Source organism: Lycium barbarum, chromosome 11 (genome assembly GCF_019175385.1).
Source record: "Lycium barbarum isolate Lr01 chromosome 11, ASM1917538v2, whole genome shotgun sequence".
Lineage (NCBI taxonomy): Eukaryota > Viridiplantae > Streptophyta > Magnoliopsida > Solanales > Solanaceae > Lycium > Lycium barbarum.
The window spans coordinates 18,274,216-18,289,532 of NC_083347.1; the positions used below are offsets into that span (position 1 = coordinate 18,274,216).

Consider the following 15,317-nt stretch of genomic DNA (forward strand, 5'->3'; position numbering starts at 1 on the left):
AAAATTATGAATACAAATATCACCATATCTTCTATCATTTTCGTATAATTAAAATTGTATTTGTTAAGTGGGTCTATCAAGGCAAAAGCATGATCTCCTTCAAACTCTCATATCTCTTAGTAAATAAATTTTCCATATGTATAACTATAATAATCTCAGTGAAATACAAGAAAAATTAAAAAATAATAAATTCAAACCACATATTTAGTATGTATACCAGTGCAAAATTATACAGATACTAATGCAAACAAATGTATATCAATTTATGTATACATTAGGTGTATACAACACATTCAACAAACCAGCAAATGTATACCATATATGTATACAATTAACAATATATGTATACAAAAACCAAGTTGAAAAATATAAAAACATGTGTATACATCTCAATCAATATGTGCATACTTTAGGTACAATTCGTTCAATAAACCAGCAAGTGTATACAATATATGTATGCAAATAACAATAGATGTATACAAAAACCAAATTGAAAATAAAAAAACATGTGTATACATTAAGTTGTATACATCTTAATCAACAAACCAACAAGTGAATACAATAGATGTATCCAAAATAAAGTTGCAATTAAAACTCAAATGAGATTTTCAAATATCTACACATAGTGAAGGGAGAGAAATTTCCGAATAATAGTATAGTTTATTATTCAAAAACCAAAATACATATACCCAATTAAAAATTCAATTATTTTCTTAAAAACAACAAACCCAACTACAAATAACCCTCTAGTGAAGAATTTAAAGAATATATATTAATCATTCTAGAGTTCTAATGGAGAGAATTTTGGGGAAGAAGTTAGAGAAATATAGGAAAGAGAACAAGTATACGTATACAAAAATTTAACCTTCTAAAAGAGAGAATGTACAAAATTCCTATTTCTACTCAGCACTTTATGGGTCATATATGCCAATTTTTTTAACCCAAAACGTGAAAATGGGTCGTCTTGTGCTACATTCTTAAAACTTGGTTAATATATGCCACTTTCATATACCAAAATGTACACAGTGCCAAATCCCCAGTTAATATAGCGCCTTACAGCCGCCTGGCCCATAAACTCATTCCAAAAATTATTGAGAAATTGCCATATAAGTTCAATCTGACCACTAAATGGAAGAAAATAGCTCAACTAACTCTTATTGGCCATGTTTTAAAATTTAACATAAAAAATTCGTAAACTATAGCCAACTGCAGAAATTGATAAAAACAAAAATTGTTTTTGGCCTAATGTCATGATATATTCGGGGGTGGATTTAATGTACAAATTCTGGTGCACGTGAAGTCATGATTTTTCCTTAAAATTAGGTATATTATGTACATATATTTTAAAATTGATCAAATATTAAATGTTGGCCCTTGTGCTCCAAATAGACTAAATGATGCACTTAGCTGAATGAAAAATTATTTACCCAAAGAAACGAGGACAATGTGTTTTCTTTTTTGTTACACAACATAGCTCATACTAGGCATGCATTTCCTGGTTCCATTTGGTGGAGGAGAGAACAATAGGGCTGTTTTATGTTTATTAGATTTTTCTGTAGCTGCACTGTGTAAAAATTCACCAAAGAGGATGAGAGAATAATAAAACTATTTTATGCTCATTGAATTTTCCAGTAGCTATATATAGTGTGTAATAATTCCTTTTTGGCTAATCTCTTTCTTTACGCCCAGATTTCCTGATCTTGAGCTCAATGACATTTCTTGCAGCGAGGGCAATTTACATTTCTAGACTGTTTAATTGTTATGGCTAACTTCTTGTAGTAAAAATTAACAAATACACAGAGTTGAAATTTTATCCATTGGTATCACAAAAATATTTGGTTTTCAAGAATTAAGTCATTTAAGACTTCAAATAAATGTTACACTATCATGTTGATTAGCTAAAGAGGATGGTAGGTAAAATGTTATGTCTAGCCTATTAATTTTGGCATGTACAGTTTTTCTTTCACTTTCAATTTGCTCCATAAATCAAACTACTAAAATAATTCACTGGGTCCCCATTTCTATTGTTTTGTTGTGAAATTGAACTCACATCAGCCATTTTCAATTTCCTTTTTGATTGAACCATAACATTTGATCATTTGATGTGGTCCAAATGAGAGGTCCTTTAGTGAAAACAGTTTTGGCTTCTCCTTTGGTGAATTGGTCACCCCCTACATCTAGACCTCTTTGTCACCATGTATAAAAATTTGGGTCCACAATGATGCTTTAGGGTAAGTCAATAATTGGTATCAGCCAAGGCCAAGCACAAATTCAAAAGCATTGGATTGTCCCATTCTGGCATTCCCCAAAGGATGATATTTTTGTAGAGATAGAATTAACTTCAATTCAATGGAGTGGATCCAAAAGTACCCTCCATCAAGCACTCATTTCATTTCAAATTAGCCCCACTCTTTGATTGAAAGGCGTAATAGATATTTCACTGGCTCCAGCTGTTTCTATTTAATCCTTTTCACTATTTTAGAGTTATTGTGCTTTAAGGTACAAGAAAAATGAAAGATACTGTAGATGATGGTCCTTTATATACTTTGATGATATATAAAGATTAAGTTAGCGGAAAAATGATAAGATGCCGGTCTTTATATAAAAAATGATTAATTGAGCTAATGGTTAGGAAGATTATGAGCACAGTTGTATCACACTTATACATAGTGCATGGTATTGGTGGATAATACTCGTAAAGTAGGTGGTAATGTCATAATTATATTGGGAATACTAAATAGATTGAGTTTGAAATTTAGGTCAAGAACTATGAGACTTTGTAGTCTATTTGTGGATAAAGATATTCTTTAGGGTATCGAGTTAGAGTCTAATAGACTTTGTAATTGCATTGTATTATTAAGTCATGAGACAAAAACTATTACCACTTATATTACCCACCTGTCGCACTTACCACTAGAAAACGAAAAAGTAAATTAACAAGTGATTTGATTTCTTTTTTCTTTTTTCCATGTTGGTTTACTACTATTTGTTAAAAGACGTCTTGGGGTACAATAATTCAGAGTTAATTACTATTCCTATTCAATATGAATGACCAATCGATGTGATATGCAACAGCTATATTAAATGTATCATTCATTTGATTTAGCACTCTGATAACTTACTCGAACTAATGCTCCAATAATAATTGTTTTTCCACTACTGCGTTGATACCTTCATGATTTCTACAACTTTGACAACTTTTTATTATGATTAATACTGTATGATAATAGTGGGCCTTATATTGGTTTAGAAAAGATATTTTGATCCAGATTAAAGGATAATCACTTGTGATAAGTTGATTCTGAAATTGGTATGAGCAACATAGTTAAAGAAAATCAGGTGTAGAAGAACTACATGTTTGGATTTCTAGATTTTATACCAATTTCACTAACTTTGGGTGCCATAGCAATTGATTCAAATTTCGAGCTGCCTTTAAAACAAATTCTACCATCATCTTGTGACATTCTATCTAGCTGTGCTTGTATATAAGTGTATAACATGTAAAACATAGAGGATATTTATAGGAATTAAAATTATAAATGTTGATTTGGTACTTTCTTCATTGAACTAACTTTTATAAATATTACTTTATACAACTGAGAGAAGTTTGAGCAATACAAAGGTCAAGACTTCGAGCACAAGCCACACTCATAAATGACACTACTGCAGACTTGTTGACATTCTCATATTGAGCTGGGAGCACAAATAGTGGCAGTGTCATAAAAGTTCAAGGGTGATTTGTCGAATAACTTTCACCAAAAAATTATACTACTTGTATTTTACTGTCAATTATCTGTATAGATAGGTCATTAGAAGCAAACAGATTCGAAACTTCTTTTATATGTATTACTTGTTGGGATTTTAAGGTGTAAATGGAAAATGAGAAAATGTACCTTTTGGAGTGTATCTAAAAGACATCTTTTGGAGTGTATCTAAAAGACATCTTTTGGATTACGACTTTCCATCTCACCCTTTCATTATCTAGAGATTTAGAGGAATTATTAAATTTTCAAAACTTTTACATTTTCGAACTTCTGCATACTTTCTTACAAACTAATATCGAGTCTTTGTGTGATTTGTTGCCGAATTTGTGTTCGTCGAAGTTGGTGAGATTTGAGGTACCGTTATGTCATCAACAGGTATATATGTTCTGTCCTAGGAGGAAGTAATATGACCTTGGGTACAGTGAATGGATGATTGTAATTATCTATCGCACAACTATAATGCCATTACTATTAAGTGTATCATATCATATTATATTATACTAAAAGTGGGAAGCTTTTACCTTCAAAATTAGTTTACCATTTTGCCCTTACACTAAATCAAAATCTAATTAAATATCTAATTAAACAAGAAAATTAATTAAATAGTCATATTTTATTTACATTACATGTTTTTAATTATATTAACAATGAACCGGTTCTGCAGCACTGAATTGGATAAGTTAAATGGGACGACTGTTTCATTTTCCAATAGATCATAACAAGTTGTTACAGTTGTGTAAATATTCTTAATTATCATTTACATTGTGGCCTTTTGACATTTCAACTCCATTTGTTTTGTCCTTTGAGCATCCTCCGGTAATAGCAATTTATGTAGCCTCGTCACATCTTTATTGCACTATATAATGTGCACAACAAAGGTCTTAGATCACTTTTCTTTTTTCCTGGCACAGATTCATCTTTTTTCTAAAAATATCTATTGATGTGTACGTTGCTCAACTTCATCCTGACAGATCTTTTTAAAATTGGCCTTTTAGTTACTTAATTAGCAACCATGATCATTTTAATATTCTAAAAAATTGTTTTATTTCTATTTTTGTTGTTTACGTTTGGCTTTATCAGAACTGACATTTCAAATTCTTGAATGAATTCTAATGCAACTGTTGATTTATAATGGTAGTTTATTTTAAAATTATGTTGACAGATAGTATGTTGTCTGAAAATGCTGCTATTAGGACCTAAAGCCAGTGATTCATTCTTTACTTAAAGCTCCCAACATCCAAATTGTAAGTATATCTGCTCGTGCTCCTATGACATGTGAAGGAAAACAAATTTCTGCACCTGAAAAGCTAAGTTGTAAGTGGAAGGGTTTAAATGACGTATTATAGTCATGATTTAAATAAAGTTGATCTTTTACTTTTTATGTATAATCGTTATTGTTTTTTTTTTTTTTTTCAAAGTTTGCAAATGTTGTCGCACTATCCTACCCCTAAACCAAGTTCGTAAAAATTATTCCTAATAATATTATCAGCATAAAATAATATGTTTCAAAGACCAGAAATGATCTCTTAATAACAGAGGTTCCACAAGAAAAGATTATTTATGGTCTTCTCTTCTTCTTTTTATTTTATTTTGACCCTTTATCTCATTTGTCCTTAGTCTGCATTAAAATTGAATAATAAAAAAAAGAACTAATTACTGAAGTAACCAAATAATGAAAGTCGTGCATTAGCTGCTAATAAATTGGTATATATAAGCTCACCATTTAGTCATTTATTTTGATGTTCATTGTTTTACCTTAAATGAAAGAAATTTGATTCACTAAAATAAATACCATAGTATTGGGGGTTGCAAAGATTATTAACAAAAGAATGAAAGTTTAATCTTATATGTGCATACAAGTATAAATATAGCACTTTGAGCCTCATTGAGTATGGAGTAGCCTTTGTTAGGGAGCACTTTAACTCTATTGTGAAACTTCCTGGCACGAATCTGGATTTAATCGAACCACAATACGAGTACCACAAAATTGGTTGGAAACCACAAAAATATGTATAAATATAAATGGTTGCAAGAGGATTAATAGAAGATTAGAATACATAGTCGGTGTCTCAAGAAGAAACAATATGGTGCGATTATAAAATCAACCTCAAGATTAGTGATCGACGTGAGATACCAATTAACATGGAAACTAATATATTTAAATATACAACACATAATAGTCTCTTTTTTTAATAAAAAGGGGAAACAAGAAGGCTTCAATACCAATAGCCAAAAAGGCCAGGCACACTCACAGAGTTAAAATAAAATCATCTAAGTATGTAATTCACAACCTACAATTCAATGATAGATTCAAGAACTGAAGTGACCCCCTTGTAGACAAACTTCATCCTATAAACAAAGAATCTGAGGCCAGCTCAAGTTCTGCTGACTCATCTTGGACCTAGATTCTTTATGCCTCTTATCTTTTTCTTGTACCCGTGGGCCTTGATGCAGCCCCCGTGAGTTTAGTGGGATCCACTAGGAATTATAGAAATCATAAAAATAAAACAAAATTATGCACAACTATCACATGGAAATAACAACATTGGCTGATAAACCTAGAGCCTGTTTGGATGGGGCTTATTAGTGCAAACAACTTATAAGCTAAAATAAATAAATTAGATTACCTTAACTTATTTTTTTTTTAGCTTATAAGCTACTTTAGATAAGCTAAGTTAAATTAATCCAATTATTTTTTTGAGATTATTTTAAGCATAAAATAATTTTAAACTGGCCAGCCAAATACTCAAAAAAGCTGAAAACAGCTTATAAGCAACTTATAAGTCAATCCAAACGGACTCCTAATCTTAATTTGACCACATAAATTTGATTTTTGATTGGTTTCCGTACCGTCGACAATATTGAAATTTTGCTAATAAATACAGATGCCAGCCCATAAGCGTCAAAGTACGATAAGTGAAAGTATTAAAAGGCACGGAAGATTTAGCTAACCGGATTCAGAATTTAAAATTTATGAATTTTTATTTTGATTGCTACTGCACTAATAACTTATTTAAAAATTAAGGCCCCGCTTATTACATAACAAAAAAATTTAGAATTTTGAAGTTGGAATTATGTTTGACCATAATTTTTGATAAAATTTAGCTGTAAAAATGAAAAGTTCTTGAAAAATAAATTTCATGAGTTTTTAGTATTCCGAAATATAACTTCAAGTTGTGTAAAGATTTCTCACGGATAAACGCTGATTCTAAAAAAAAAGTGAATAATTTTTATGGTCAAATAGAGTCAATATTTATGGGGATATTTAGAAAATTTTACAATACACATATTATAAACAATTTGAACAAAAGTTATTGAGTATGCAAACACATCTTTGCCTTTGGATCCCCCAGATTAGATTGGGAGACATAACGGAAAAAATACTAGGAGCCCGTTTGGATTGGCTTGCTTATGTTTTCAGTTTTTTTGAGTGTTTGACTGGCCAGCTTAAAATTATTTTATGCTTAAAATAAGCTCAAAAAAATAATTGAGTCTATTTGACTTAGTTTATAAAGCAGCTTAAAAGCTGAAAAACAGCTTATATAAATCACAAAAATAAGTTAGACTACCCTAATTTATTTTTTTAGCTTATAAGCTATTTGCAGCTATTATATAGGCTATCCAAATAGGCTCTAGATGATATTTACTAATTGAAAACATGTTTATCAGCATCATGCTACTTAGAAGTGGGGAGTCCAAACTCCAACTTGATTGGAACTAAGTAAATAATAATAATTATTATTATTATTGTTATGTTTTAATAAGCCTTCATATAAACTAGAGAAAAACACATTAGTTAGTAATTTGATTTATCCTTAATGAACAGTAATAAATAATACTGAGGCCAAGCATAGAATTCAAATGAAAAATACTACTTAGAAGTTGGGGAGTTCAAACTCCAACTTATTATTATTGTTGTTTTAATAAGCCTTCATATAAACTAGAGAAAAACATATTAGTTAGTAATTTGAGGCCAAGCATAGAATTCAAATGAAAAATACTCCATTAATAAACCATAAACATTAACAAAGAGACGATGAAATTTTTACATACAACAAGGAGAGGTGACCAACATCATGCAACATGGAGTTCATTTCATTTTCTCTTGTTTAATATTTTTACACAATACAAGACTGAACCCCAAAATTCCGAATCAAATCACAAATGTGTCCAGCTAGTTCTTAGTAGTCTTGTGCTGGTGGTGCTGGCACTCAACAGGTGCAACAGGGAACCTAGCCGTATCGGTACAATAATCATAGACCATATGGTGTGCCTTGACCCAAACCAATTGGTGGCTTTGGTGCAGGCTCAGCTCGGACATAACGGGTTCGTCCCACCAATACTTCTTAGCACCGCTACTGCTGCAACGCCGAGTATTCTCAGCAAGTGCAGCAGTTTCCGGGCACTCACAACCGTTGATCTCAAATCCCTTGTAGGATGCTACAAAGGGTGCCTTGGACCAGTCAGTCTTGACTAACCCGCCTTGTGTAGCCCAATCATCTGCATTCCATATTGAACTGTATACACCCATTGGTTGGTCCTTGGGAAATGGTATCCCCTTGTGCTCCAAATTCGAGTGCACACGAACTGGTGTCTCATCTACCAAGAATCTGCATAACAATTAAAATAGTTTATATTATTTTAAGTTATCAAGAAAAGACAATTCTGAAAAAATGCAAGTGGGATCCATTTTGGGCATGTCAAGAAAAGGGAATCTAACTCTTGTTTAAGTACTTTTGTTTAGCATTTCAATTCTTGAAAATCAGCATGTTAGGCCTATTTTATTTGCTTGTAATTAGAGATACTTTAGTAATGTGATAAATTAATTGGAGACTTACACAACTTGGCGCTGGTTCCACATGATGGAATATGAGTGGAATTCTTTAGATGGGTCGAACCATAGGTTCAATCTTTGTTCCCTGTTACCAACACCATTAACGTAGACATTGGTCTGTACTGTGTATGGTTCACCAGTTGTGTTACCTAGAAACTCATAATCAAACTCATTGTGGGTTGGTCCTTCTGATGACATCTGCATATCACACGTAAAACAGAGTAAAGAAAATCAGCGTCAAGTATATTAATATCAGCAAGAACAGATTAAAAAGGTTTAAGTAGTCAATAAAGTCATGCTACCACTATTTTACCCAATAGAAAACTTAATTGGGCAGACAGGGTCAACTACATTTGATATAACTAAAGGTGAAAAAAATAATTAAAAAAATGCTTGATTTATTGCATTTTAACATGTTCGTAGGACTTTAAACAATAATCGAATGCATGTACTGAATCTGATATATTGTCACACTACTAATAATGTAAGCCACTAGAAATTTCACCAGTAGTGGATTCAATAAAATGCTCAAGTCATATCAACAAATGTTTTGAGTCTTTTTAACTTCTATCCTTTAATAAATGATAATATTACTTAATACTTACATAGAAAGCAGTGACAGTTCCAGCAGAGTCACCCTCTACAAGCTTAATCTGAACAGTAACTTTCCCAAACATATACTTGCTCTTTGATTGAAACCCAGTACCTGAAAAATTACATAAAATCAGGTAAGCAAAATTTAACTAATGATACACATCAAAATATAATATTCTTGACTGCACAATAATACAACATGAATAAAAAAAAACATCTCAAAGTACCAGATTGATTGTCCAGTTTCATCCTGAGAATTTCTCCTTCAGTTGTCAAATGGTCCATAGCCCAACTAGGTTGATATAGTTCCTCAAATCTTGCAGAACTAACCAAACCCACCATCATTACAGAAATAGCCAAGAAAACCCAACTAAAAGACACCATTTCTTCAAGAATTATTTTAGAGAAAAGAGAGAACAGATTATATGTTTTTAGAAGAGCTGTGAAGAGGACCAAAGGAAATGGAGTGTAATTTATAGCCAAATGAGTCAGTCTTACCCAAGAAGCCATTAGTGCCACGTCAACAAGCATTTTTGTACACATCACTGTCCACGTTGGACCCAATGCTGAATGTGTCAGATATAAAAACTCAAAATATTATAGCCGTTGGCACTAATTAGCTTAGCTGGATTAAAGTTGGTCCCATAGTGGGGGGCAGTACAGCAGGTGTAGTCACTGTTGAGAAAAGGATGAGTACTAATGTTGACCAATGAGAAATGGCAACGTGGAATATTACAGCTGGTCATTGTAGTGTACAGTTGTCATTGGCAGTAGCAGCAGTTTAAAAAAGAGGGAAATTCTTTTTCCTTTCCAAAAGCTAAGTATTCGGTTCGCGTGTGGTGAAAAAAGGCCACTTCCTCCTTTAATTTGTGCAAGCAAGAAAATTCAAGAAAGGACAGTAAACAACTGCGTCAAGTTACTATTTCGCATACATTATGATTAGGAAATTTAGCACGATTTTTTTTCTTCATAATTATCCTTATATTTACGACTAAGGAGTCGTTTGGATATGATTTGAAATCATGTTTGGACATGTAATTTGAATTTCTTAAGTTGTATTTTTTCTTATAAATATAAAAATCCATAAGTTGTGAAAACGATCAAAATATTCTCATTTCTTATAGTACAATCTAACCAAATGAGCAAGTCATAATTCATAATAAAATTAATACGCTACTACAAGACATTTCTAAAAAATAAAACATCAATTGATCAAATTTTAGTTCAATAAAAGAAAATTTATCATGAATAGTAATGTAACTACTCTTTAATATAATCCTCTCACATGGTAGACATAAATAAAGGTTGTTAAATGGTTGGTGCGAATAATTGTTAAAAATATCTACAACTTATGGGTCATTTTTTTACAAAATATAAACTTATGGGTCAAGTTTTATATTTAAAAATTCTGAAACCATGAGATGAAATGCATGTCCAAACGCTGATTTCATCTCATAGTTTCAAACCATGATTTCAAATAGCATGTCCAAACTCCTACTAAGAAGAAAAAATAAAATTTCAACTTTATCAGTTTGAGTTCGAGATTCTATTCAATTCATTTGGTTTATAGGTTCAATTTATTTTAAAAAAAATTCAGATGCATAAGTAGAGCTAAAGTTACCGTGTTCGAATGATCGCTTAATTTACCCTCTACATCTACTCATACTAGTATTATACTAACTGGTAACTTCCTCCAAATAGATAGTCATTGTTAACACTATGAACTAGGTTACTGAAGAAAAAGATGTTACTAATGGCAATCCTAGATATAAGGGGAAGTCAAACGTGTTAGATTTATTTCTTTCCTTTTATTAAATCATGGGGGAAGGATAAATTTTATTTTTAGGTTGGCCTATGAATAACAATGAGTGGAAGGGAAAAAATGGTGGAACTGAAAACACAATTGCAACCATTAAGTTACAGTACATCTTAAATCTCAAATATGTTAAAAGTAGTTAAGCAAAATGCATTTGAGTGGGAACTAAATTGTAAATTGATTGTAGTCATGTGAAAAAATCATTCGCCGAATACTTAATGTCATTGCAAAATTATTTTACTTTCTAAATTTGAATTAATTAATTAATTACTACACATTTCAATATCAAATGATACCTGATGAAAGTGAAGAAACTAGCTGTGAGGAATGTGGGGGCCTTGGGGAGTGTTTGTCACTTTTATTCTTTGCATTTGTTTTTGGAATTACTATAGATGTGATGGCAGTGCCAGCTGCAACTTTTGCCGGGCGCACTCATCATACTGTAACATCTTTTCTTTACACTATGCTTTTGCTTATTTAAAGCTACCTATTTGATTTTGAAGTTACCATTCTTTTAGGGCACACTTTATTTTAGATCCTCAACATGTGTGCCATATTACAAAACAAAGAAATATTCTACAACTGGATCCAAGTAGAGTATTAGGAGTATTAAAAGAGACATTACTAAAATGTTTTCTACTAGGATTTACGAATTAAATATAGAGGTTATTCAGAGTAATACAATTACAAAAATATAAAGTGGAATGTAGCAGGTGAGATCTGCTTCAGACAGATCCCATAATGTCCTCTTTTTGAATGTTTTATTTACTTCAATTTGCTGACAAACAGTTGTCTTCCAATAAGTAGTACTATCAGTAATAGTATTAATTTTCAATTAAACCCCCCAAAGAATGTATTAGAGAAAATTACCTTGCACATGCTACAATCAATTAATTTTCTACTTTTTTGGTAAAATTGAATTTTTCATAATTGAATTGCTTTGTTCACTGAATGAAAGTAGTAAAAGAACGACTCTACTGTTTGATCGGTGATATGTCAAATCTTCATAATGGAACTACTTTATTCATTGAAACAAGAGAGTGATTTTAATCCTTTTTTTGTTTTTGGGTTTTGTAGATCCCTTGGCCTCTTACAATTGTAATAGAAGAAAATATCTTTTTCAAATCTGTTATATGTTTTTTTTCAGATCTCTTATGTATAAAAAATAAAAATTTCTTATAAAAAAATCATAAAACTAAAAATAAAAATTGTAAAGGACTAAAAATTCATTTCTCCCGATTAGAAGAGCACTGAGTTGATATAACTACTTTTTTCATTTAACTTATTGGGATCAAGTGATATAAAGAGAAAATGGACAAACAAGTTTACTCGGAGAAGAACATACTCAAGTGATCAAAGGAATCTTATTATTTTTTTATATGAACTCTTTGTCTTTCTGTTGCCAACCCCCCCCCCCCCCCCAACAATGGATAGGAACCTACTCTTTATATAGTAGAGGAGTCTCAATCCTAATACAATTCTAAATAAACGAAAGAAATTTAGTGACAGCTGTTGCCGAGATCGATGCCGAAATATCCGGTTGAGGGCGGATATTTCGGTCTTCTCCTTATGGCAGTTAACCGCCCTTCCTTTATCGCCACATTATCAGTTACTCGTTGTCATACACGTATCCTTTTGCCATAGGGTTCACTCTCCCTGTTCATCGAGTGATCGAGGACCTTTGTCGTCGGTATCGGATATGTGTATCGGGCAGATTGCCCCACAGGTTTGGAGACTTCTATATTATATCGAGAAGTTGGCTAATGTGGCTGGAGTCACCTTCACCCTTGACCATTTGCTTCACATATATATACCTCAGGTGATCCGAGTGGGAATTGTTCATATGGTTCCCCAGGGGAGTCGAAGCCTGATCGACCCCGAAGACGATTATGACCGAGGGTGGCTTCATCGGTTTGTGATGATACGCACAGCTCAACTTCACCGTTCATCGTCTGCCGATTTTCCTGAGGGGTGGAACCCCTCACCAAATCCGGTTGAACCCGAGCTAGTTACAGCTATTTTTGAATGGGTGATTGCCCTTCTCCGAGCTTCTCATAGCGTCGGCCGTTCTTAGAGAAGGATGGTACCCGAAGGGTGGAAAGGCAAAGACCATGGTAATTTCTTAATTTGATCATTTCGACTCTCGTTTCCCTGTATTATGTCTCACCCCAATGCATTTGATTTTCAGGACTTCGGACGAGGAGGGCTTTCAAGGGAAAGTTGGTGGCCGAGGATGTTGTTCGGGGAAAAAGAGCATCTGCGCCACCGAGGGCACCTGGGCGCAGAGAGATTGAAAGCTTCCCAGTTAGGCATTCAGGGGTTGGATCTCGGGTTCGAACCCGTCATATCATGGAGACCCGTCGACAAATGCCTTTTGGCGAAACTCTGCCAACAATAGTGCTTGATGAAGAAGATCTACCGGGGCCAAATATCCCCGATTCATCCGCCTCCGGTGCAAGTCATGGGGATATCTAATCGGTATCACGCGTCATTGTCGCATCGCGTGGAATAGGATAAAGATCTCAACCTTCGACTTGCTAGGTCGGTTAGGGGTGTTGCTGTTTTACTTTCTTTTTCCAATTAGTAGCAGTAGAGTAGGGCTTCTTCCGTTTTTCCTGCTATACTGATGTATCCGACAATAGTCGGAATTTTGTGGAATGGAACAACTTTTAATGGGACTTTGCGAATTGGTTTTTATTGAACTTGATTGAGCATTCCATGTGCGTTGTTTGTACCTGAATCTCTGTATATATCTTTGCAATATTCCATCAATAATATATTGTTTTATAATTCACAAAAATTCGAAACATTTCACTACCGACTGCCATGTTCAAACATTTTATTCAAAACTCGACCGCAATTGGTTCGAGACCACATCTTTTGCGACCGATACAAAAGCTTTACTTGATCATAGTGGTATTCGTATGAGAGCCCGACCTGGGTCTCATCGGAAGGCCGACCTGCTTAAGAACGATCTGTTAATCGAGCGGTCATCCCGGTTCCTTCTCGCGTATGCTCCCCATGGTTGGATAAGATCAAGGTCACATCCGTCTGACATCGGCACGTGTCGAGACCCTGTTGGCTCTGAAGATGGTTATGGAAGGCAAACCGTCTCGGCCCCATTCTATAAAAATAAGTTTTCCCTTTCATTTTTCATTTTCTGACTTTTACCAAAGAGAGTTTTACCTTCGTGCGCGTTGATCCTCATATCTTCAAACTTTCATACCTTCATATCCTACTCAATCTTCAAACCTTCATTCAAAACTTCTTATCTTCATACTTCTGAAATGAGGAGCAAATCTTCAAAGGCTAAAACCGGTGAGGCCTCCTCGGCTCCAAAATCGGACAAATACTGACTGACTTCATTCCTCAGGATTGCTCGACCATACGAGATTTTAAGGTCAAGAAACCCTCTCAACAAGGGGATCGAGGTGTTGAAATATCAGCCTATTTGTGCACGATACCCCAAAGTAAACTCGAGCAGGTCAAGGTCGATTGTGAGTGGAAGGGTAAGGAGGTCGTTATTCCTGACCAGGATGAAGCCATAACGACCTACGTGGAAGGGTATTTAAGTGTTTATACCTATCCTTTCACATTTAGCACACTTGATCCCGTGGTAGTGGATTTCTGCAAACGGTATGAGGTTACCTTCGGACAAATTCATCTGTCATTTTGGAGGATCGTTGTGTCCTCCGTTATTTCACTTTGAACGTTAATGCTCCATTCACGGTGCACCATCTACTCCGGCTATATAGTCCCCGTGTCTTCAGAGGGGGCATGATTAAACTCTCAAAACGAGCCGGAAAGGCTCCCTTCTCCGGTCTGGACGAAGATAGAGACCGAGGCTGGCAGTGTAGGTTTGTCCGAATGAGGACAGCGGATCTGATTCTTGCTGACAAGTTACCATTTTCCGAGAGATGGAACCCGAACCGTAAGTAACTTTATTTTGGTACGATATGACCATATGCTAGTACATACACTGAATCTTTTATTTGCTTGTGTGTATATAGAGCTTGCCCGAACCCTCGGTGCGGTTCCTAACCTTGATCAGTGGATCGGGAAAATATGTTCCCAACTTACTTATGTCGACCGTACCTGGAGACGTTTGTCCCGGTCCCGGTGGGAGGCCGGAACTCACGGTAAGTCTTTCCCTTAGAGCGTCGTCCCATCTTCCTTACGTGCTACACCATGTTAGATAAGTAAAGACTGTTCTTCTTTTCCCTTCACAGGTCTATCAAAGGTCACCAGAATTCGGGTCCAGGAAGCTACCGAAGCCTCGACCGACGAGTAAGATATCGAATAGGGGTGG

The 15,317-nt window shown here is 34.1% G+C and overlaps 1 protein-coding gene across 1 annotated transcript; it reads right to left on the reverse strand.

Moving 5' to 3' along the window:
• Nucleotides 1–7,746: 7,746 nt before the first annotated feature.
• On the reverse strand, nucleotides 7,747–9,740 carry LOC132617824 (xyloglucan endotransglucosylase protein 6). Its single transcript, XM_060332899.1, has 4 exons — nucleotides 9,420–9,740; nucleotides 9,204–9,304; nucleotides 8,603–8,796; nucleotides 7,747–8,374 (listed from the first exon to the last, which is right to left on the reverse strand). The coding sequence occupies exons 1-4, from the start codon at nucleotides 9,733–9,735 to the stop codon at nucleotides 7,939–7,941; spliced, it is 1,047 nt and encodes a 348-aa protein (XP_060188882.1). The 5' UTR covers nucleotides 9,736–9,740; the 3' UTR covers nucleotides 7,747–7,938.
• Nucleotides 9,741–15,317: the final 5,577 nt, after the last annotated feature.

Bases quoted from the DNA above. Each gene is read 5' to 3' on its own strand.
- LOC132617824 (XM_060332899.1), bottom strand. From the start codon at position 9,735: ATGTGTACAAAAATGCTTGTTGACGTGGCACTAATGGCTTCTTGGGTA. The intron at 8,797-9,203 runs GTAAGTATTAAG...TGTGATATGCAG, and splicing joins GAACTGTCACTGCTTTCTAT to ATGTCATCAGAAGGACCAAC. The intron at 8,375-8,602 runs GTAAGTCTCCAA...ATTGTTATGCAG, and splicing joins TGGAACCAGCGCCAAGTTGT to ATTCTTGGTAGATGAGACAC.